The sequence below is a fragment of the Hydractinia symbiolongicarpus genome, chromosome 8 (assembly GCF_029227915.1).
Source record: "Hydractinia symbiolongicarpus strain clone_291-10 chromosome 8, HSymV2.1, whole genome shotgun sequence".
NCBI classification, from domain to species: domain Eukaryota; kingdom Metazoa; phylum Cnidaria; class Hydrozoa; order Anthoathecata; family Hydractiniidae; genus Hydractinia; species Hydractinia symbiolongicarpus.
Window position 1 is genome coordinate 18309455 of NC_079882.1, and position 25701 is coordinate 18335155.

General features: G+C 36.7%; 1 protein-coding gene across 1 annotated transcript; it reads left to right on the top strand.

Annotated features, from left to right (window-relative positions):
- Positions 1–13849: 13849 nt before the first annotated feature.
- On the top strand, positions 13850–24180 carry LOC130654697 (uncharacterized). The gene is made up of 2 exons (XM_057457313.1): positions 13850–14143; positions 23453–24180. Exons 1-2 carry the CDS (start codon positions 14091–14093, stop codon positions 23781–23783), a joined length of 384 nt encoding a protein of 127 aa, XP_057313296.1. The 5' UTR covers positions 13850–14090; the 3' UTR covers positions 23784–24180.
- Positions 24181–25701: the final 1521 nt, after the last annotated feature.

A 25701-nucleotide genomic window follows, 5' to 3' on the forward strand; every position in this document is an offset into this window, starting at 1 on the left:
GTTATGATTTTGCATCGAAATATTCGCTTCGCTGAAAAGTAGAAAAGGGGGATTTTCACGAAGCGAATTGAACGGCGAATTCGCCATCGAATTCGCTGTCGAAGTCACCGTTCAATTCGTTTCATGAAAATCCCCCTTAACACCAGAAAATATACAAGCAACAAGCTTCTCCCAGTAACTTTTAGTGCCCGCAGTCTTAAATACTTTTTAAGCTCTTCCGCATTCATACGAGATATCATGTCATAACTCATTTTGCAGCATTTAAGTAAGATATATAATAAACACAATGAAGGCGATTAATTACTGTGATGTTTATACTTCGTTTTCTAAATCTAAAATGACCCGCGCTAATATTTTTTAATCAAGGTAATTAGAGTCCAAACTTCCAATTCCGAGCGGGGCCCGGTCGTGTCGAATTGGTGTATTAACGGCCGCTTTTCTTGGTTGTGGACTGTTTAGTTTTTATTTTAAACTATTCAAAGAGATGATAACTTCTTATTTTGCGCCGTAAAGGACTGTAAAAATGGTTCCAGACAGCTTGAAAATAGAAATTAATTGATTGTATGATCCACTATGGCATTTTTGCAGAACTAAGCGAAGCCCCCATTTGGCATTTAAGCGCGTATTATTTTTTTCTCTTTTCTACTATACAGCTATACTATAAATATTTAATTTGAGCCAATTGGAGACTCCTTTTTGTTGGTTGATGTCGTTTACCTTAACTTGCTTCACCGTCATGTTATTTCTGCATAGGGCCAGGTTCTCTTTCTGGATATCCAATTTTAAAGTTCTAACTTGTGCTTTAGCTGTTTTTGTTTTTCGAACATCGTAGATACCGTCAATGTCTTGCTTTTTGAGTCGACAAGACATTTTGTGATTATTCTCGAATTGTTAAATTGTACTTGTGCGTCGTCAGGAAAAATTGTGAGATCCAATCCACCAAATCGTGTGGGAAGTGATAGCAAAAGACTTTCGTTTTCGGAGCATAGATGACCACCAGTTATCGCAGGTATGAATTCGTTTCTGACGACTGTCTCTATCGGTTGAAGTGATTTTTTTATGTCAGGAACGGTCCGGAAAAGAAATGTCAATTTAGTTTTAAAACCAGTTACAAACGCACAATAAGATGATTGAGGTTCTAGTTCAGCAAGCTTTGAGAGAAGTTTTAGCTGTTCAACTAAACTTGCAACTTTGCTGTTAAAATATTCAATCTTGTAAGACTGACTACCAATGACTGCACCGAGATGACTTTGACCAGTCGATGTTACCAAAATATTTAAATCTAAGTTTTGCTCAGCACTAAGTAGATACTCTTGTTTCACAATTAGATGGGATTTAGTCGCTTTCGGGAAGTAGCCGTATTTCAACGATTTTCGACCAAAATTCTTTAATTTCGTAAAGTTTCCCAGCAATAGTAAAATCATCAGCGTATGCAACCTCTTTCAGGGTGTGGTCATTCGAACGTGTATTGTTGAGAAGTGCTTTCAAGAATGGTATGATTCCAATAGCATACGAAGCCATCGACGTCGGATCGCCATGTGTGGTGCCTTCCCTCGAAAGAACCTCCTTTCCGACTATCACGAATAAACGTTCGGGTACAGCATAACAGTTGTTGATGAACGTAGCAAATATTGGGCATAACTTCGAAATGTTATGCACCATTACCTTTCTATTAATTGAGTTAAAGGCATTCTCGGCATCGATTAGAAGAACATCTGCCATTATGAATCTTAACGCGGTTTGGGGCATGGTCTCTAATTAGTTTGGTCAAAAAAGTAAACACTACCGCCCGTGAAGTTGTGCAGTTGAATCTTCTTCTTCGCAGAATTATATTTGTGGATTATAAATATAGGAGGTTCAAACTGTGCAGTTAATGGATGTTGTAACAGCAATGCCAGGATTTTTAAGTGGAGAGCTGAATTCTGTTCACGAGGGAAAAACTAGAAAAGAGTGTGAATGTTGGTTAAATCCCCCCTAAAGGATATACTGTTTCCCTTACGAAAAACGAAAGAAGTGGATCATTGCTTTACGAAGGGTAAATAGAGATAAATCAGAATGGTAACCTTGTGCCAGTGACCGAGTGTGCTCTGAACATTTTGTTGATGGAGAACCTGTGCTGCTCTGTGTAATTTGAAACTTCTATTGATCAAACCGAAAGTAAAGAAGAAGAAAACAACATAATCAACTGGTTTAAATCTTTTTAAAAAACAGCTACTTTTATAGCTCCAAATATAATAAAATACATTATTTTGGCATAAAACATGCATAAAGCATGTATTTCATTTCTTTGTTTTAGATACTTTGGTTTATATTAAGCCTATAATATAGCAAACAACTCCTGCCAGGATTCGAATCCTTAGGAATATTTCATACCAACTACAGAATGTAAGGTGACGTATATTACTTACAGAAAATGTTGTTGATAATGCTACCTATTTTTTGCACAAAATAATGAATTTTAAATTTGTAGCTATAAAAATAGATGTTTTTGTATGTGCTTTTATGTTTCCCCTCTTTCCTGCAATCAACCACTCTAGCTGTTATAAATTGTCCTCAAGTAATGCTCCTGATAGTATTCCACCAATTTAAGTTTGGTCACTGTCAAAATTAATATGTTTGATAATATGACCATGGAGCGTACAAACCATAAAATAACAATTGTTTTTGTGGCGCCGTAGATTAGTGGTTATAGCTCTCGTACTCTGTGCGGGAGACCGGAGTTCGATTCCTCTTGACGGCGATTCATCATGGGCGAGTGAATGTTACCATGGCCCAGGATTAACCCAAGCCATGTGAGGGAAATTGAAAAATTAGCATACTGTGTGGGCCGTTGGATGTTGCCGGGAGTTGTCTAGTAGAGCGCGGGCTCTAATTGGGTCTGCGTAGCTCAAAATGAACATTAAATACTCTAGGACTCTCAATCTAAGCCACGGCCTCTCTTGGAAATAATAGACAGGCTATATCCCTCGATATTTGTGAGACTAGCCATGTAAAATATGCACATCTATCATCTGACTTTGTAAGGCACTGCAAAAAATATCTGTGGTTTCTCTTTAAGAATAATGAGCTGTTATTGTTTTTTAAGTAACCCAATTTGGCATTGACATCATTGAGAGATGATTGATGGAATATGGGCATTTAATTTCCAAACCTGCCTGTTTGTTTACAACAGGAACAGGTTACAATTCGATCAGTATGTCTGGGTTTGCAAATACCATACCAGATATTTTTTGATGTAACTGCCACATATCAACATAATAGCCTTTTTTAAATTTAAACATTTTTGTATGTACATCATGCCATTTTGACGCAGTTACAACTCCTTTTCGAAAGTCAAACCAAGATTTATTTGAACTTTGCCCATAAGTTAAAGAATCAATTTTCTTTATATTTTCTGTTGTCATGGAGAGGTTTTTGTGGAACTCTGCAATACTACCTGACATTAATATGATATCATCAATACTCATTAGGTCATGTGGTTTGGAAATATTTGCTGTAACCAACTCTCTCATAAATTTGACTTTTGCCTTTGAAACTGCTGTTTGGATAGTGTTTTCTAGGTCAATCTTTCTAACAGCTTCAGTGTTGGCAATTTTAATTCTGTGTCATGAACAGGGTAAAACATTTTTTTAAGTATGGAAACCAAAGACCTTTTCTTTTTTCCTTTTTGGCCAAAATCCTCTCTGCTGAATTTAAATTCTTGATTTTAACAGGAATAACTTTTATTACAGGGAAACCATTCATTTGATTTACTGGATTGGTTAGCCCTAATCTCACTGCAGCTTTAACACGAAACATCATTGCTGCAACATGATTACACCTTTCGCTTCTTCCAGCAATACAATTGCAATGGCACGACCGTATTTTACCATTTTTTTCTAAACTATCCATAACTTGTGTGATAAGTGTCCCGGATATTTTAAGATTTCCTACCACTCAGTTTTCAACACACAAAACTTGCTGTTTACATCTATTGGATGGTAAAGTAAAGGCTTAAGCCACCCTGAGTTGTAGTAACTATATGCCTTTGAGTTTTTAGAGTCGTTTAAATCTTTACTTCCCAGCTCTGACGGAAAAGAAAATCAAATAATAAAGTATATCAGGATATGAAACGATTGGCCGCAACTTAACACCATCTTACTCATTTATCCAACTAACAGTGATGAAATAAGGATCAGGAATTTCAATTTGATCCAATCTTAATTTCAATCTTAACTTGGAAATTTTGTTCAACTTCAGCACCTCACCACACTAGTTGCACGTTGTTTTTAAAGGGGGATTTTTACAAAGCGAATTGAGCGGCGAATTTGAAGGCGAATTGTATCTGAGCATGCGCAGTTTTGTTTGTTATGATTTTGCATCGAAATATTCGCTTCGCTGAAAAGTAGAAAAGGGGGATTTTCACGAAGCGAATTGAACGGCGAATTCGCCATCGAATTCGCTGTCGAAGTCACCGTTCAATTCGTTTCATGAAAATCCCCCTTAACACCAGAAAATATACAAGCAACAAGCTTCTCCCAGTAACTTTTAGTGCCCGCAGTCTTAAATACTTTTTAAGCTCTTCCGCATTCATACGAGATATCATGTCATAACTCATTTTGCAGCATTTAAGTAAGATATATAATAAACACAATGAAGGCGATTAATTACTGTGATGTTTATACTTCGTTTTCTAAATCTAAAATGACCCGCGCTAATATTTTTTAATCAAGGTAATTAGAGTCCAAACTTCCAATTCCGAGCGGGGCCCGGTCGTGTCGAATTGGTGTATTAACGGCCGCTTTTCTTGGTTGTGGACTGTTTAGTTTTTATTTTAAACTATTCAAAGAGATGATAACTTCTTATTTTGCGCCGTAAAGGACTGTAAAAATGGTTCCAGACAGCTTGAAAATAGAAATTAATTGATTGTATGATCCACTATGGCATTTTTGCAGAACTAAGCGAAGCCCCCATTTGGCATTTAAGCGCGTATTATTTTTTTCTCTTTTCTACTATACAGCTATACTATAAAAATTTAATTTTTTCTCGCTATATACCTTATTACACGAAAATAAGTAGTCAACTTAATAAAGCGGGATTAACTATGATATATGAAATTAACGCGAATTTATAAATTTCGGTATTTAGGTGTGTGGTAATTACCGCGAATTTAAAAAAGCAAACGGCATTATATGCCGAATTTTCAGCCATTAAACCATCAGCTATTTTCTCAAAATTAGATAAATTTAAAGCAAAGAAAGAACAACAGCAATTGGGTATGCATAGGCTCTAATGATTCTGATTAAAAGCAAAGCAAAATCCATCAGGAAAAGTGAAGTTTGGCAAAGACTTTTAAGTTTTCCCGGTATAAATCAGTTGGAAAGGTAGCATTGAACCATCAAGGGATTGACAAAGTGTGGCAGTGATTGCTCTTTTGTCATTTGCACCAGTACGTGAAATGTGCTTTGTACATTTAGCAGCCATAGTGGTGTTATCGGTAGTAGCAAATATTGACGGCATTTTATCCGCTTTAATGATAAGTTCGTCTGGAATGCTGTGCTGAAGTACCTTCTCCGTGATTTCATACAGAAATTGCGATCTCACTTCGTCCAAAAGAGACTTTGTAATTACTGACCTTGATGTAGTGACTGATCGACGTGAATAATCCGTTGGTACAATGATCGAGTCCATGATCTTGTCACCTTAAAATCCATGTACTTGGCAAAACTTTCCAATTTTGCACGAATCAAGCCATTTAAAAAACCGGAGATCATATGGATGTTGATACTAGCACCAGCCGTTTGCAGCGTAAGAAGCATTGAACGTAACTTGGAATCAAGGGCTTCATCTAGTAGCAGTGGTCGTCTTCTCACCTTTTCAATTTTTGGCTCCTCGATTACTCCTCCATTCTTCTTCTGCTCCTATATGGATTGTTTATAGGTTTTTACCCAAGAACGAATGGTACTCTCTGTCAGGTTTGGAAACTTTTGGCGAAATTTTCTAATACCTCCTGAAGCTCCACGTGTTGCTGCATACTTTGCAATTTCTAGTTTGTTTTATTCTACATAAGTAGTCCGTTTTTTGCTTCCTGCTTGAAAGGAATTTTTTGTTATTCGAATTCGAACATTTTTAGTCAGTAAGTTTAAAATTTATAGTGTAAATGATTCGAATCCTTTATTATGGTGTAGAATTTCAGGAGTAAACACATTTACTACGTAACCTAAAACTCCGGAAAGTATTTCTTAAATAATTCTTATTTTGAGATAAATATGACTAATAACTTTCAGTTCTACACTGGATTGAGGGGGTACCATGTTTATACCAATACTGCCGGCTGGAAACCTTATGTAGGACAGCAGATAAAGTTCAAGAGAGAGCATAATAATCTCTACGATAAATTCGCAGTTGCTGGAAAGGTTACAATGAAAGATTTGGGTTAATTGTTGTTGGACACGTACCAAAAGAGCTATCTCGATACATCTGGTATGCTACACAAGAAGGAGCTAAGTTTGAAGCAGAGGTTTATCTAACTAGAGCCATGCCGTCTCCATTGGTTCAAGGTGGATTAGAAATCCCAATAAGGCTTACAGTAACCCAGGTTACCCAGTGACCCTGAAAAACTTTCAATTTCAGTGGCAAAAGTGAAAGATCTTAAGTGCCGCTGACTGTGGAATATGTAGATGACTCTAAAAAAATCTTGGAAATGTTAGGGATCGAAAAAGACGAGGATGACGAAGATTAAGATGAAGGAGATGAAATTAAAGATGTGGAATTTTTAGCTTGATATATTTAAAGTATCGCTTGTAAATACTTTTGTTGATTTGTTAAAAATAGGAAAAGAACACTCCATCTCTCCGTTTTATTTTAGTTGACCGCTTTCTAGATTAAAAAGAAGATCTCGAAATCATATAATTATATTTTTGAAAGGCATTTTGCAAAAGGAAATATAAAAAATAAGATGCGTTAAAATATACAGATGCTTTTTAACGCGAGCCAATAATTAACGGAGGAGAAATCTATGTAGGTATGAAATTAACATGGTTTAATTAACGCGAAATTTTCAAATCCGCGTTAATTACTTGACTAATTATTTTCGTGTAATAAGGTAGTAAAAAATAGAAAAAATAATACGCGCTTAAATGCGAAATAGGCTACGGTTATAGGTTTCTTTAGCTTTTAAAGAGTTTTTTTTCTCGATCACACGTTACCACCACTATTGTGAACCCGGCATATAAAAACTGTCGCCGTATGGTACTTTTAATTTCTGGTGACGTTGAAACTAATCCGGTGCCTTGCACTATTCTAAAGTCGGTACAGGGATCTTTTCATCAAGGGGATGTTAGGCTTGGAACTTTTATTGGTAAACAGTGTATGTGTAATTCCCTGTTTGCGATCGTTTGGTCGGCTCTTAAAAAAGTTTCTTTTTGGAATCCAGGTGATCTTGATCATATCCTCTCCGAAGGAACAAAGTGGTACATAAACCTAGAATACACAAACCAGTACTTAAGCGCAAGTGAGCTCCCAAATAGTTTGGTTCTTAAAAATGAGGTCAAACAAATACAAAGTAAATAATTCTCATATTACTACAGACGATAGCACTTCATTAAGCACTTTTCATAATTCATCTGACTCCGATAAAGGGCAAGGAATGCATTTCCAAAGGCAAACCCAAGGTCTATAAAAGTCTTATAGAGCATTTCAATAATCTCATTCTCATGAGTCGTGGGAGTTGTCGTTTATTATATAGACTCAACGCATGCGAAAAATGTCTACATTGTCAGGCTTGTTGCACCGGGAATCGTCGTACTTTCAACAGGCTCCGTGTCTGCTTTTACGTTAATTTTTTGTATCCCCTTTCGCTGGTGATCGTATGAACCCTCGCGCGTACCAAACACTTACTACAGCTCAAATACTACAGTACACAGTGTTGTTGAACTGTGTTGAAGTGACTTCAGAAGAGGTTTTTGACTGATGATTGTACAGTATCTTTTTGTTCGATCAGTTCTTTCTTCTAACTAACTTGTGGCCTTGTGCTATTCTGCCTGGATGGTTCAGTGACTTTGCATTGACTCACTGTTCTTTACCTTGTTGTATAATGTCGCTCATTTATTTTATGTGCTGCACCACATTAAATGATTCTTATACCGAGAGTCTTGTATTGCGCGACCTATCGTATCCCGGGTCGCGGATTTAACTTTGGATAGTGCTTCGATACGATATTTATGCTTAAATCAAACAAATACCTTAATTTAAAACCCTCAACCAATATAATTTTTATTCAGTCCCATCCCTCCATCGACTCGTCAAATTCTTAATGATTTGATCGATTTTTTTACGTGTTCCGTAGCTGATTGACATACATTCACCCTCTTCTTCTTCATCTTCTAACTTGCTAGGAATATACTGAATGCGACAAGGATCCCCTGGTCTACCATTCTACCCTTGATTATAGGGTCTTTCTCGATATATTTCCTTAAACCCTTTGCGTTATCCAGCTGAACGACACTCCATATGGTATTTGCATACATAGAGATGGCATGCGAAAAGAGTGCTCAGGTCGTCTTGCCTCTTTCTCGTGTAGCTTGCGTTGAATACATTCAGCATACATCTTTTTGACCGATTCGTCAGGCGTGTTGTCTACAAAGTCTTCGTTATATTTTTTGGCAAGAGGTGTCCCTTGCCTTTTCGTTGATAATTCTTTAACGCCTGATGCTTGTTGACAGGATTTTCTCATTGTTTTAAAGCTTTTGCAGGAGTCTCCTCAACATTAAACATTCTAATGAGCTCAGATATCTTTCTTATTATATTCCGCTCGGTTTATCGCAAGCTTGAGTAACTGCCTTGAGCGTACATCAGCGCCTTCCTCTAAGCAAAAAGTTTGTAATTAATCGAATGTAATGGACTTTTCCATGACGCATTTCTTCACACCCTTTGCTTTTCGATCGCCTCCTCTCTCTTCGCCCCTTAATGCAATAAATTCCGGCATAATTTTCCCACTTCGCTCGTTCTTTGACAAGCGCCAACCTTCTCGTTCATGCAGATTTGAAGTGGTCTGGCATCTTCCTTGCTGTAGACGCTTGCATAGAAGCGCGTCTCTAAATTTGCAGCTACATCCCTGTGAAACTCATCCGTTCGAATGTGGTATATCAAACCATCAGTGTCCATGTAGCAGAGAAATCTCGGATTGGTTGTCCAGGATACATAGGTTTCAACATGTTGACCTCCGTTTTACCCATCTCTATTCCCATGAAATGCTTACTGAATCTGGAGCCGCCCTCGCAGTTCGGTTCCGCCTCCGGCTTCAGGTACTTCTCTTCACCTGTTATGAGCTTTAACCGCGGTGGCTGCGTACCTTTTTCATAGTCTTCCCGAACACTGAGCAGTTCATGAGCTTGAAAGAGACCTTCTCAAACTCGTTCCTGGCGGCGGTCCTCGTCCCTATGTTCAGATCGATGAACTCGATGTACTTTTTTTAGTATAAGGCTATGTTGTATAGCTTCATGGACTAATCTTATATGTCATACCTACGCTTGTGTTTCGAGTTAGGTACGATGCCTTTAATCTTCATCCACTCCTTTAACCTTCATGCTCTCCGGTAGGAACGGTAGTTAATTATGCGCATTGTGGAGCGATTCGAGATACTCAACATCCACATCAAGCAGATACTCATGCCTATTCAACCTTACCAGCTTGTCAATCTGCTTGACCGTAAATTTGTCAGTCTGTGGGACGCAGTTGAAGCCATGTGTAGGTAGATCCTGAGTCATAGCCCACCTGTTGAGGTTATTGGCACCGAGATACTGCAAGTACGTGTGTTCTAATTTTTAAAAATCTGCTTTCCATCCGAGTTTGAGACACCCCCAGTGGAACCAAGTTTTTGAAGTAAAATTCTTGGCAATGCAGCCTTTGTCTCGTGTGTATGAACCACGAATCGCTTCACACAGTCCTGACCACGGTAGAATTTCAGCGGATCAGGTACATCTCCGTAGGCATGTTTGCTGTAAGTACACCAGCCAGATGGTATATGCTTATTTAGCTTTTTAGTTTTGCTTTCCCTGCCGTCATCAGGTACCGGGATGAGTAGGCTTTCGAAGTCTGCGTATATAACATAGGTACCATAAACTGCATCTGACTATCGTGGTATTTCAGCCATTTTTACTTTTCTTTGGCATTGTTATCTTGACTGCATTAAGGCAGGTATACAGTTGCGACTGAATTGCATGGCCGTTGAGGACTTAGAGTTTTCACTGTCTAGCAGCCTTGAGAGGTCTTTGATGCGGTATAGTGCGTCTTCGTGTCGTCTGTGGTGAGGGGGAGGTTCGTTTGTTTACCGCGCGTGGTGAATCGGCGCAGTGTGTTGATGCTCATTTTGTCATGAATAGGACGTTCAACGCAACGTCTGGATTCCTCTTGTCAAACCTGGATATCTTGCTAATCGCCAGGGGGAAACTGTAGACCTTTCCAGTTATACCGATCTTCGAACCTGCGTAGTTTGGATATACGTTCAGGATGAGCTCTTTGTGGTGAAATGCTGCAATAACGCTCCGCCTAAAGCACTCTTTATCATTTTCATTCTTAAGGTTGACAATAGCTTTCCTTGCACAAATCCAGGCAGGCAGCTCTATGTACAAAGAGCCTCTTGTTAGCTTATGAAAGTCGATGTCCATATGAAGGATACGATCTATGGAAAACCCACTCTATGGTAGGGTTGGATGCTCTATATGCTTTATAATCTACGTGGACATGGAATCCAGCACCTCATCTACGTTGCTGCTCTTGAAAATGGAAGTTAGATTGCCATTGAATACCTTGTCGACCCTCGTTTATGCATCGTCAAACCCGGGTAAGTCTTCTGCCCCTTCAACAGGCTCAAAGACGAGCACTACCTTATTCCATGAAATTAACGAGTCGAGAAATTAACGCCAATTAAATTAACGGTCATGAAAATAACGCGGTTCAATGAAATTATTTTAAGAGGGGCATTTAATTAACGCGCTTGGGCAAGGTTGTTCTTAAAAATGCATTTAATTAACGCGAATTTAGGAAGAAAAAAAAATTTGAGCAGGAAACACATTTTTAAACAGTAAGTAACTTTTTTCGTATGACATTAACTTGTAATTTTACTAAGTCGGTCTATGTTGATCTGGCCATTTTTCTTCTTTGGCGCTTTTAATGTTAATGTCACCAGCAGTGATGATGTCACGACATTTTTCAGTTTAGAAAAACTCGTAGATGCTTTTCATGAGTTTCGCATTGTCGGGTTTTAAAGTTGACAAGCGAAGATCAACTTCAATGGTTGTCAAGTCACGATCAGGGTTTAGATAGTGAAGCGGTCTCCTCTATTGCAAGGCGGTTTGTAATTCAAAATAAAAGTTTTTGTTGTTTGGAAAAACAATGTTAAAAATTGAAAAAAAAATTGGAAGAAAAAGTGCTTTCAGTTATTTTTCCAAGAAAGCTATTTTGAAAAAGTTTGCTGAAAAAGAGAACACCGTTGAGCTCTCGTCCGATGAGGGGGAAATAGTAGAAAATTTGTAAAAAAAATGAATTTTTATGTTTTTCAGGCTTTTATGTATTATAAAAAAGTGACCAAATTAGAGTATTTTAATTGGCGAGTCATGAAATTAGCAGTCTTTAAATTAACAATGCATTTAATTAACGGTCATTAAATTAACGCGAATTTGGAAAAACCGCCTAATTTAATGACTCGTTAATTTTATGGAATAAGTTATCTTCTTCTTCCACATTATCCACATAGACAGTTGTACTGCAGAGACCATGTTCTTTCCTGCTCATCTATCAGTTTTTTTGCCTTCGATCGTACCATCGCAATATAGCCATCAACGTCAGCTTTTACAATACCTGGAACTGGAAAGCTTCGAAAGGTCTTGCCTAGCGCGTGCTTATGCTCCTGAGGTGTGAGGTCAATGTCTTCTTCTGGTGTATCAGGCTCTTTGTATAGGCCTTGAATTCTTTCAACGTAGTGCTTCTCCGCCTCTTCTTCAACTTCATGATGAAGCTTGGGTGTTGCTAAGGCACTGTACGCTCTATTGTATAGGGATATGACTGTGCTTCTAAAGCCACTGTAAGCGCCTTTGATTTGCACCCTTATAGACTTAAGTACAACTTTGATCGTCCAGTTTTACCAGCCAGAGAGCTTGCTTTTTACCATCTGTCAACTATTCTTCCTTATTGTAAAATTTGTAAATGGAACTTTCATCTTGCGGTCCATTTATAATACATTCATGTTTCTTATAATTTTTAAGGTCCTACTAGCATATATTAACTTTTTGAGTAAGGAATTTTTTTAATAGTGTAACCATCTATGTTTAACCTTACACAGATAACCTAGGATACCCACGATGAATAGAGGGTTCGAGGCGGAGGATTCATCGATATGCGTCAAAATAGTGTCGAAGCAGTGTTTTTAATAGCGATGTACGCGTCGTGTACATAGGTATCCATTGATACTTTGATACACTTGTTACCCAAAATAGAGACGATGAAGAGCGGGTAGGAGGGGGGAGGGAGATGTATTGATGTAGAGAGGTGTGCAGGGGATGTAAAAAAGGGATGACTCAGAATAGTGTCGAAGTAGCGTTGCCATTAACGACGTACGCGTGCAGAGATGGCCATCGATACCCAGGATATGGTCGATGAACAGAGGATACGAGGTGGGAGAGCGCCGATGTGGGGAGGTGTGTGGGGATGATGCGAGGGATGGGGAGCGTTGTCCCAGAACAGAACTTTGTCAGTCTTTGAATGAAAAATGTAATTTTTAGTAACACAGGCTTTATAAACGCCAACAACAGATTTATTCGACCTTGTGTTTTCTAGAGAAGTTAATCAAAAAGCCATTCCCAGAATTATCGAAAACTTTTGGTCATTAAACTACTAACCAAAAATCTTTAACAATGACATCACCTTTCTGGATTAAATTTACAGCCTTTTTTGAAACTATTAATTCTGCATTACGTCCAACAAAAGTAAAGCACGAAAGAGATAAACTTTTCAATAGTGTTGACATTTTTCCACTGTGAAAGAAAGTAGTCCTGTTACAAGGAATTGTTTTATCCAAAAATTATTTAACTAATTTAAATGCTTTCAATTATTATATTTAATATTTTCCTCAAAAAGTTCTTTACAAATAGATGGGTTATCATTTCAATTCGTTCGTTGAATGATGTATTTCCTGTTAGTAGAAATTTTTTCTTAAAATTTTTGTTTTCTTAAAAAACGCTAGTTGCCACATTTAGCTTTAAATCATTAGAATTAATAATTTCCTCAAAACATTATCTTTATGCAAACTGTTTTACCTTAAATTTTTATAACTAATAATTGGTTTGTTCAAATAAAATAATTTTTTTTGCTCTAACCGAAGTTCGTTTAATAACATATAACACACTCCAAATTCTCTCTATTTGACGCCCTGGGCGTTTAATTAATTTTCGAGATTTAGGGGTGGGCGTTAATTGAAGAGGGCGTTAATTAGAGAGTGGGCGTTTATTAAAAACAATTGAAAGTTCAAGTAATAGATTTTCTTTTCTTTAGAAAATCATTTAAAAAATCTTAGATTTCTACAAAATCTATTATGTTGAATCCAACAACATTCATCTACTTCTTCGATTTCGGAGTCCGGCGAACATAGTTGATAGACAAAAGTCTATAAACTATGCTGCGAATAGGTTCTCATCAAGGCTCTGGTCGTTCAACAGAGTCATTTGATCCTTCAAAAACTGTTTACCAGCGAAGCATGGTGTTTTTCTTTAAAGCAGTGGATTCAACCATCAGCTTTGAGATTTAGCACATTCTAATAAACGCCTTGTTTACATAAAATATGAGATGGGCGTTTATTGGAGAGGGGCGTTAAATAGAGAGTGGGGCGTTAAATAAAGAGAAAACGGTTGTTCCATTGAAAAATTATGCATGTGTCCGGGTCCCACGTCTCGCCCTCTAGAGTCCCGGGATACCGGGTCCCACTTTTCCCATTTATTATTTTGCATTTAGTGCTTTTGGAGAAGTTGTTCTGAACTTTTTCTGTTCTGACGTGGGTTCAGCTTTTTCTGTATAAATTGGGAGCTTAGACGACGTTGCAAAATCCTGAGAACTTCAGTATGAATGACGGTTATATGCACGGCATTAATAAGATGAAAAAGCCAGCGACTAAGTATGTTTTTAGTTATATTTTTAGAAAGTAGAGCCATCGCAGTCAGGAGGAGAACCTCTACTAGTTTGTAATAGGACAGTCAAGGGATACTGCTAATTGAGCGTACCCATATAAACTGTTAATTAAGAGATTCTCTAAATTAGGATTGCGTGGGAGGCAAAAAGATGCGGCCGCTAGGTGTAGTTAGGTCCTTTTTAGTCTGGTTTCTTTGCACAGATAAAAAAAACACACTATTTCTAGCTAGGTCCCTGAGTTTAAGTTTAAGGGAAAATATAACAAACAAAAAAAGTCAAAAGGCATAAGACAGCACGATGAAGGCTGTACCAATCCGGTAAACCAGCTCTACCAGCTTAACACTTGCTGTGGAAGTGAGAAATTATAACCGGAGAGGCTGTAACCGGTAATCAGCCCTACCAGCTTTATTAACATTTGCTGTGAGGTTTTTGTTGGAGGAATAGAGGATGCTCAGAAGAACAATGACCACTTTTCTAGTAGCGATAAAAATGATATTGAAGAGTGGAAAAGAATTATTGCTCAAAGTAATGGAGTTCCAGACACTATTATCAGAGACTACGGGCCTAAGTTCCATCCAAACCTACCAAGCAGGTAAAAAGAGTGCTAAATAGCTTCAGTAAGGAGACTATTAGTAGGACATTTATTTTTGTTATCTAAGAAAACGCATGGTGACAAAATGAAGAAAGACGATTTGTTAGATGCATTAATTATGACGGTAAAAAAATATGCAAAGAAGTGTATTGTTATACCATGAGTGATGCATCGTTTATGGAATGCCATTCCTGTGGTCAAGAGGTCCACAAAAAATGTTATTTTGAGCTTTTGGCATCAATGAATCTATTAAATGAGGGGGTTTACCACAAGACCTACTTTTTAAAATTCCTGGTATACATTACCTCTGTGCGCTATGTGAAAAGGACATTATTACAGATGATATTTCTAATGATGATAATAATAATACTTCTCAACTCAAGGCTTTATTAAACAAACATAATGGTTACATATTAACACATAACACAAAACATATTAAACAAACACAAACATATGCTGGTTTTGATGTAATTGATCAGAATGATAGACTTAATTTAGTAAACGCCATTGTCAATGTGTATGATTCCATCAATGATAACGAAGTCAGTGATGATCCTGCTGATAGAGATACATCACATCAACCATAGAAAAAAGTGTGTCACTTTTATCAAAAAGGAACATGTAAGTTTGGCCGAAAAGGTGTAGGTTATCCATTTGCCCACCCACCAGCCTGTCGAAAACTTTTATTGCATGGAAACAAGGGTACGAAAGGTTGTACGCTAGGTACTAAATGTACAGATTTTCACCCTGGAATGTGTTCAAACTAGAAGACAGTGTTGCAATGAGAGATGTTTGTTGGTGCACGTAAAAGGGACGATACGTAAAAAACCTGAACTGTTAGGAAATAGAACTAATGAGTCAAATAGTGGTAATACTTTTAATCAAAACAGAAATAATCCCTATGATTTTTTAGAGGTTATTCACAACTTTAAAAGGGACCTAATAAAAATTATGGATTCAAGAATAAAAGAAACTCAGGTAAGTCCCCACAATATTCACAGACCTCCCACAACTCCAGGCCACTTATGCAACCAGTTCATGTCCCATTACAACAGCCACAAATGCTCAGTCATCCACAACAGTTACCAATTCAGAACTTTGTGAAGCCAATGAATACCCCATTTCAACAGCCACAAAGGTTCAGACATCCACAACAGGTACCAATGCATCAACCAATGCCTCAAACTCAGAATATGAGACCAGGAGTGCCTTTCAATCGGATGGTAATTAGCAGTTTGAATCCAGCTATTTCTCCATATTCAATATACAGGGTCTAAAGCCACTAACTGTTGCATCTTCTGTTTCTTTAATACATGATGTACTAAAAGGGAAGAACCAACTCTTCATAGCACTTACTGAGACCTGGCTATATGATCACTTAGATGCAGAATTGTCAATAGAAGGTTATAAACTCTTCAGATGCGATAGGAACCGTAAAAAGTCTAAAAGAGGTCGATCAAGCGGAGGAGTTGCAATTTGCATGCGGGAGGACATTGCTACCCGATTTAAAGTGACACATGAATACAGTAATTGCGTAAACAAACTTCTTGTTTTATATTCCGAACACAGTAACTGGCTGATAGCAGTATTGTATTGACAACCTGATGATGCAATGCATGGTCACCCATCAGGTTCGAAAGAGTTCAAAACGATGATTAATGATTTGTGGAATACTCTTAATAGCGTTAGTGGGAAATTCCCAGATGTGTTTCCTTGTGGTAACTTCAATTTGCCAAACATAAACTGAAAAACCCATATGATTTCTTCCAAGTCAAATGAAGATAAAGAAACGCCATTAGATTTTATGAATTTTATAAATGAATTCCAACTTTTGCAATGCATTCATAAGCCTATGCACAACCGTGGCGATGTGCTTGATCTGCTTATAGCAAATAACAAGGAACTTATTCACAGTTATAAATGCATACCTTCCTCACCATCTGTATTCCACCATACTTTAATTGTAGTGACAACTCATTACAACCTGATCGTTCTGTTAAAAGATAATGAGGTAAGAACAACACATACACCGTTTGATGTATTAAATTACTTTGATGAGTCTATAGACTGGGAAAATATTAACAACAAACTCAACTATGTTGCCTGGGACACGATGTTGAAGGATATGACCCCGAACAACACCAACAAAATATTATAGATACAATTTTACTTGTGTCTCAAGAACCAGTTCCTAAACGGAAGGTGTTTTTAAGAAAACAAGATAAACACTACATACCAAGAGATTGTTGTGTACTAATAAAGGCAGCATCGTAAGCTTATAAATTGACTGTCCAAATTTTTTAAATGCAAACAAGTGAAAGAAATAAAAGAACGAATAAGGCTGAAATACACAATCCGTTTAAACGGAAGGTCAAAATCTGACGAATAACCTGTAGGGGAAACTTTGTGAAAGGTTTCTTGTCTACACATAATTCGTTTAAACATACAATACATGGTACAAAAGTCTTTTGAATCGTGGCAAGCAAAATGAAAAGACGTGTCGCTACAGCTGCTGCCTCCGCGATTATCATAGGGACCATTTTAAAAAAAGAAAGAAAAAAGGAAGAGATCTATATGGGTAAAACCTTAGCTAACACAAGGAGAAAATCTGTGTGTAACATCTACTTTACTACACAAATTTCGCAAAGAAGACCAGTTTGAATACGAAAAGTTTTTGAGAATGAGTCCAGATTTTTTTGATGAGTTGCTTGCAATTATAGACAAAACAAGACACAGTGATGCGCGGTGTGCTTAGTTCTGGCATAAAGCTTGCTGCAACAATTCCTTTTTTAGCAATGCGTGCTAGTTATTCTGAATTGCAACATATTTTCCGTGTTCACAGAAGCACACTTGGCAAAATTATTCCAGAGGTTTGCGATGCAATATACAGCAATTTAGAAGAACATACTATGAAGGTAAAAAACTTTTTCTAAATCGTTTTTGTAAAATAAAGATAAAAATTTAAGGAAAGTTATAATACAATGCTTCTGAAGATGAATAATGCGGTCTAAAAAAATATTTCTATCGCTGCTCTAAAAAAACATTTCCATCGCCGCTTTTCGTTTTTAAACTTTTAAAAAGCGATCTAAAAAACATTTCTATTGCCGCTTTTCGTTTTTAAACTTTTAAAAGGCGATCTTAAAAAACATTTCTATCGCTGCTTTTCGTTTATAAACTTTTAAAATGCGATCTAAAAAAACATTTCTATCGTGGCTTTTCGTTTATGAACTTTTAAAATGCGACCTAAACAATCGATCGCGTGGGGTCATTGTTTATCAGCGAGGCAATTATTTTCTTAAAAAAACAAAAGCTGTCGCAATGTTATTGTTCTGTGAACTATTCATGCGAGTTTCGCGTCCACGGTAGATTACATTCAGACTGTACTGTACTGGCAAGAACACTTTGTTTAGTATTTAGATTTTCAACCCGTACTTACAAAAGTTGATGTGCTGTGTCTTGGTTTTAGTACATTGCGGATAAAAGCCATAGAATTAAAATGGGGCCACTTTGATTCAATTGTTTCGTTAATTCATGCACCACTTTTTTTTTAACTTTTCATTTTAAATAACTCCTTCAAAAAATAAGATCTTAACAAATTCGGGAAAAGAGAGATTTTAAAGAGAGTCCGTAAAAATAAATCATTGAAAATTTCTTGATAAAATCCTCCGTAAATTCAATTTTTTGGCTTTCGCCATCTTCCCTTGTTTTTAACTTGATTGTTCTTTTACTATTATTTTCAACTTTATTTTTTGCATAATATTCCGAAAGTGATACATGACATCAAACGTTTAAAATAAAAGATTTATGAAATTTTAATAGAGAAAGATCATCCGTTTAATTGAAAAAGATAAACACGTCCGTCTTTTTGAAATGAGGGATAGGTCAAATTTGGCAGGTCAAAATGTTTTATTTTTTTAAAACACATGATCCGTTTTCACCTATGACTCATCCATCAGGTTTAAACCTTCTGTTTAAATGGATTGTGTATTTCAGTCTTTATTCCACATTGAACTTTCTCTGTAGCAGTCACATAAAGAAAGCACACAATCTCTAGAAAAGAAAGCAATTTCTTCCATTAAAACAAACCCGAAATATTTTTATTCCTTACGCACAAAAACATAGTAAAAACAAGCTCCAGAGTAGGTGCATTATTCAACAAAAGTAAACAGAAGTTCACTGATGATTGCAAAGAGATGGCCAAACTCTTGCAACAACAATACGTGAGTGTATTTAGTAAGCAGCATAATTCAACAGCTGATGCTAATGATTTAACTTGTACCATTTGCAATGACGGATGTTGCACTTAACACTGATGATAAAATTGAAGCAATTAACACTCTATCTACTAATTCAGCTACCGGCCCAGATGGTGTCCCTGCTATATTTTTTTTAAAATTGTAAGAATACTGTGGCAACTCCACTTCTTATGTTTGGTCAAATTGCCTTAACACAGGTGTAACACCTCTGGTTTTGAGGACTGCAAACATTGCCCCAATCTTCAAAGGAGTTGACCAAGGCGATGTGGGCAACTATCGAACAGTTGCCTTGACTTCACAAGTCGTTAAAATATTTGAAAACATTATAAAAAAAAACATAGTTGATCATCTTGTACAGTACAATCTTTTTAACAACTCACAACATGGTTTTAGAGAAGGTCGTTCCTGTTTATCACAGCTACTGACTCATTATGATACAATCCTATCTTTCTTGGAAGCGGTTCAAATGTAGATACAATTTACTTAGATTTTAGCAAGGCATTTGACAAAGTGGACCACTCCATCTTGGTTGCTAAACTGAAGCAACTTGGTTTAAATGACAAACTGATAAATGGATTAAATCATTCCTTAAAGACAGAATACAATATGTCAATGGTGTAAAATCTATACCCGCTAACGTTGGATCAGGGGTTCCACAGGGGTCTGTTCTTGGCCCACTGCTTTTTCTAATCATGGTTGGTGATATCAATCAGAACTTAAAATATTCTTTAGCATCCAGCTTTGCAGACAAAACACGAATTCTGGAAGAGATTAATGGCCTCATGGACACCTTTAAACTCCAAAGTGATCTAAATATAATGTATAAGTGGACAAATAAAAATAATATGAAACTCAATGGGTGTAAGTTCGAGCACCTAAGTTATGGAAAGATCGAGTCTTTGAGATTAACAAAAAAATCACTGTGAAGGACTTAGGAGTTATAATGTCGAATTTAATAAGCATCTCTCAAACCTTATATCAGAGGCAAACAGGATAACTGGATGGATATTACGAACATTCGAGAGCGAAGAAAAAAAACGTGATGTTGACTCTTTGGAAATCATTAGTTATTCCCCTATTTGTTGTTCCCAGTTATGGTCTCCACTAATGAAAGGACAAATACAAGACATAGAAATGGTGCAAAGAACATTTACTAGAAAAATCCTTGGAACTCAAGGTTTTTCGTACTGGGACGTACTAAAAAGATTAAATCTGTATTCTCTGTAGAGAAGAGGAGAATGGTATGCCATAATTTACATCTGGAAAGTGAGTGAAAACATAGTACCAAACTTAGGTCAGGAAACTGTGAAAGGAGGCATCACATGGTACACGAAAATGTGTTGTTTCTAGTGAAAAAATGGCAATTTTATAAGATTCGTTGCGCTAGCCTGGCTGTTCAAGGAGTATGATTGTTTAATGGTCTAACAAAAGCAATACGCAACCTATCTGATTGCAGCATAGGCTGTTTCAAGTCGAACTTGAATTGCTTTCTTGCTACTGTTCCTGATGAGCCACTGATACCAAATTATGTTTAGTTTTGAAAGGGCAACACGAACAGCATCATTGCCATGATGAGCATTGGACTCGCCGAGTTGGATGCGTGAAGATCTCACAAAATCTACTTCTAAGTATAAGTATAACTACAATAGTATCATTACGATTTTCTATAAACCTATGTCAATCAGAAGTTATTAATCTACACCCTATAATAGTTTAAAGCCTTAACAATGTTTCTGTAGAAAAAAATGGGCTGAAAAAGACCTTTCTTCAGCAAGCTTCCGCATCTTTCTGCCTGCCACGCAGTTGTTAGAGCTAGGTTTACGAGGGTGCCGACTCGCCAGAAACGCTGCGCAAACAAAACTTCTGACGTTTTAAAAAAACTTTTAATTTCACCTGAAGAAACCTGAATCAACCTGAAACAACATTTTTTAAACATTTATTACTATGTAATTTATTCTTTTAATGTCGGGCACAATTGGGGCGGTTTTGATCGGACCCAGGCTTTTCCGGGCGGTTGCAGACAGAAACCTTGGAAAAACCCCGAAAAACGCCTGCGGCCGCCCTCACATATACGGTGTTTTCGGCGAGTCGGCACCCTTGTGAAGGGTTTGCTGCAAAAAATGTAAACATTCAAGAATGTCTATAACAGCACCATGTAATGCACAAAAATACATACAGACAGACAGACAGACAGACAATTATTATATATTAATCTAATATAGAACCATGACTAATATATTGAAGTGAAAAATAGCTTTTTCTTCAACTTTCAGAATCAATATTGATAAGTACTTTTAAAATACAATTTTTATTAATTAATGACTTCTCGTATGCAAAGAAAAAAGAATGTAGAGGAGCATTGAGGTCGACAGGAAAATCTAGTATCCATGACGTTAGTTCGCATTTTTGATTATTTACAACAAATGTGACAATAGAAACGAAGTAATTCAGTAAGTAGCCAAATTGCCGGGATCTAATATAAGCCAAACGTTGTTAGCATCATGCATAATAGAAAGTGGAAGTAAAGCAACCTGCGCAGGAGCGGAAATTGAAAAAAGATTTTTTCGGTAATTCTCATTTGTGTAGTCTTATCACCTCCTGTTTCTAAAGCTCTGACATGTAAATGAAGCTGCCAGGCAAGCGATATTTAAGCTTCTTATTGGCTTGCGAAATGTTATGTGCAGGGTGAGAAACCTAGACTAGGAGAATTTGCTGGACCTTTATTCCTCTGAAGCTTTAAGTCAATGTGAAGTTAGCGAAGCTATACTTTGGATTACACTTACACTTGACTGTGGCAGATTAATAAAAATATCCGAGCTGTTATAACATCACTTTCACAGCTTCGCAGCTGCCCAGCTATCTTTTTACTATACAAGTCTTTATTTGTTGTACAAGTAGGAACTTTTATATGTCCCCTCTATTTTGCATGTAAGGCTAAATTCACGCCACAGCATGCTTTGAATTGTTATGTTGGTAGGCTATGTTATTGCTCGTCACAATCATTTGAGATATCCAATTAAATCCGGAGAGGAAAGAGCAGGCGTCACCTCATTAGATTCTGGCAAAAGTACAGAAGAGCGTATTTTGACGCAAAGGTTAAAAATCTAACCACTCAAACATTTCTAACCAAGTCTGTTTCTTTCACATTTTGTACACTGAAAAGAAGAGGAAATACAAAATTTGTAATTTTTATTTAACGTGTGGTGATGTTTATGACTTAAACATTTTGTCTTCGACAGGTTTTTCTAGTTTTTCAGGTTTAACTTTAGTGAGCCCACAAGTAAAATAACGAAAGAACTAGTCTGATGAAAGTTGTTATTTACATTTTGTGTGAAAATTATGTATGAGAGGATGGTATGATTGGTTATTGTGTTGCAACTGCTGTTTTTTTTTAAAACATTTTTGGTAAAATTTTGTAGAAAAGTACAATATAGCTATAAAAGTATAGTGAAAGAACTAATTTTTGTAGAACGATTGTTAATTTTTATTTTGTGTAAATGTAAAAAGTCTTAACCAAAATTTAAAATGTGACTTTAATATGTTTCAAACTGTAGTTTTTAACATTTCGTGTAGGATTTTGTTAGGCATAGACAACATGCAACATGCCAAAAGAATTGATTTTAAATTTTATTCTTCGCAAACCAATTCTTAGTTTTTGTGGTAAAAGGCATATTTATTGTTCCTAATACATGAATTCTTATTTTCATCAAATATTTATAAAACAAAATTTGTACAGAAAACATATACTTTCTGCAGTTAAAAAACTTCACTTTGAACAAAAATAGAAAAGTCAGCCTTGTTTTGTCAGGATGAAGCTGTTATATGGGAAAAAGTTAGTCCGCCTTGCCAAGATCTTGGTTGAGAAAAGCAAGATCGCGGTTAGCCGGGCTGGCTCGCTTTCCACATGACAGGTTGTTGATTTTTATGAGGATTGATTAAGAAAGTCGAGATCTGGAACGGGCTGATTCCAGCCCGGTAAACTGAGCTAACCCGGCTAACCAGTATCATATGAAAGCGCTGATAGAGTTGTTGAAATAATGAATATAAAAAGCTGCTTTTCAAATCAAAGTCTCGTTCTACCTTTCTGTAATTTCAAGGCTTTCGCAGGCAAAAGCCATACCACAAAATAGAAAGCAAAAAATTTGTTCTAATTGTTTCACATAGTTCTTCCTTGCCATACGCATTTAATGCAAAAAATTACCATAGTGATACTTGATTAAGTTTTTCAAAATTGCACGTAGATTAAAATGTAATAATTTTTCCGTATTTTTTAACAATTATATGTGAATTCGCTAAAATTGGTAGCCATACACAAAAATCTGGTAAGGCGTAAGACGCTCCAATATAATTTTTGGTTTGCATTGTCCAATTTAATAGACAATTTGAGAAAGTCTGATGTTTGAAGATGCTGTGAAATTTATTTTAAATATTTATTGCTTAATTTTAGAGTAATGGCGCCACCAGGTGGCCAAACTAGCATCAACTTGTTTGGTGGAGATGCAGAACCACCCCAGCATACTGTTAACAAATGCCAAGCTAGTAGAAACCAATCCAGCGTTTTTGGTACCAGTAGCCATGAGCAAAAGGTCCCCAGTATAAAGAATCCAAGTGCGGAAACAAATGTGAATGCTCGACAAGCTCCTTCCAATGCTACTCCACCTGCTGCTCCTGAGACCATCCCAGTTGCAGTTCAGCAGCCTAATAAACCTGCAGAAAGACCAAGTACTAAAGTAATGGCTCCACCTGGTGGCAAAACATCAATTAACTTATTTGGTTGAAATTAACATATTTGTTAAATTGTCATTTTAAATCAACTGAACTTAAAATTCAGCTATGTTGGTTTATATAGTACATACTCGTGTTAATAACCTTTGATTTTCTTCCTAATACAACAAGCCATTTTTTATTTTAAGACTGTTAGACCTTATTTATACTAATATTTGGATATATTTTTTTCAAGCATAAAAGAAGCATGGGCGAGAAGGGTATACGCCAAAAAGAAATCTAGAAAGTTAAATTCTAGCAGATATTTCTTTTGCGGATTAAAACTGCAATATTTTTCCCGTATCTTTCAAAATTAGTACACAAAAAATTTTTCTAATGTAACAAATAGACAATTTCTTTTGATGCATTGTAGATTAATTTTTAATTTAATAATATAACAGGAAAAATTACCGTTTTGTCATAACAATATTGCGTGGTTTCCTTTCAGCTAAGATTGGTCTTAGCTTTCATTCTAAGGACTAACGATCTTAAAAGAGGAGATGTGAAGGTTTCTGAAGATTAGACCAGAATCTTTCTCAAAATGTTTCTATTATTAAGCTGTGTTTTTGTATCTAGTTAGAAAGCAATTTGTGTTAAGAAATTTTGCAGTTCTCATGAAGAAAATCCAAAACTGCAGTTTGCGATAAGTATTTTCGAAAAAAATTGACAATTATTAGTCTGTCTCTGCTCTGATACTATAGAAATTGATGACTATGCGCGCTGTGCCACGGATACGCAAAATGTGACATATAAATGACGGGTAAACCAGTTGATATATCTACGGGCTACCGACTAGTTTCTTTTGATAATAAGCCGTCGTCGTCCGTGTGTCTAAAAATGTGTTAACTGCAGAAGTCCCTGCAGAACCTTTTACCGATTTTGTTTTTGCCCCTCGCACGTTGTCAGAAGACCAATCACGTAGTCTGATTCTTGCGAGTAACCAATCTAAGTTTTCCATTATGAAGACAGTGACATATGAACTTTAAGAATTAAAAAAAAAAATAGGCAGGTGTGACGAAGGCTTGTTTTATTCCTGATGGGCAATCGTTCTCTCTGTCCACTGCATATAAATCGAAAAATCGACATCAAAATCGACATGGATTTCTTCTGTCTACATGAATATTGCACGATTCAGAATGTGATTGCGGATTTATGATTGCAAAAGAGTGATTATTACTTAGTTGTCATTAGACGATATGGCATCTTAATCGACTAATCAAAGAGGGTGACTTTTAAAATGATTTTAGCATAGGTAAACTAGCTGAGGGAGAACTTCTCGCTTTATTTTTATCCTTTGGCAGTTAAAAAAAAAGATAATTTGATTTTTTTACGATATTTAAAAGATGTTTTAGGCCAGTGTATCAATAACCGAGGTTTTCTTGGTAATAATAAAGTCTGGGGGTGTTCTTCTCGGCGTTTCATTGCCTGGGCGGTCGTTTCAAGTCCTGACTTTGCGTGTTCTCGATGGTTGCACAGCGCGGCGAAACACTTTAAGAGACGATGTAGTACCCCGGCGGTTGATCGTTTGGGAGGAAACCACCGTTTCCTTAAGAGCTCTGAAGAACGGAATGCAGCGGCGGTCGAAAATCATGCGGCCGTTTTTAATTTTTACAGAATAAAAAGAAAAAAGAATGAACAAAATGAATTAGAACCTTGTTTAAATTTAATTATATATAAAGAAAGAAGTATATGGAATGAAATATTAGCATGTGTGTTCGTTGGGTTTTGTTGGTAAGTTCTTTATATATCTTTGTACCTTCCCTACAAAAGTACTTTCAACCTCTCACAGAATAAGTTGTTCTGCGAAATAACAAACGTTATTTTGCCGACGTCCTACACTGCCTCATCACAGCGCCTCTTTCACCTTCGCCGAAATGTGGCACTTCGGTCGAGTACTCGTCGTGTCAGTCTGAGGTGTCAGGAAGGAGCAAG

Bases quoted from the DNA above. Each gene is read 5' to 3' on its own strand.
- LOC130654697 (XM_057457313.1), top strand. From the start codon at position 14,091: ATGAATGACGGTTATATGCACGGCATTAATAAGATGAAAAAGCCAGCG. The intron at 14,144-23,452 runs GTATGTTTTTAG...GCTTAATTTTAG, and splicing joins ATGAAAAAGCCAGCGACTAA to AGTAATGGCGCCACCAGGTG.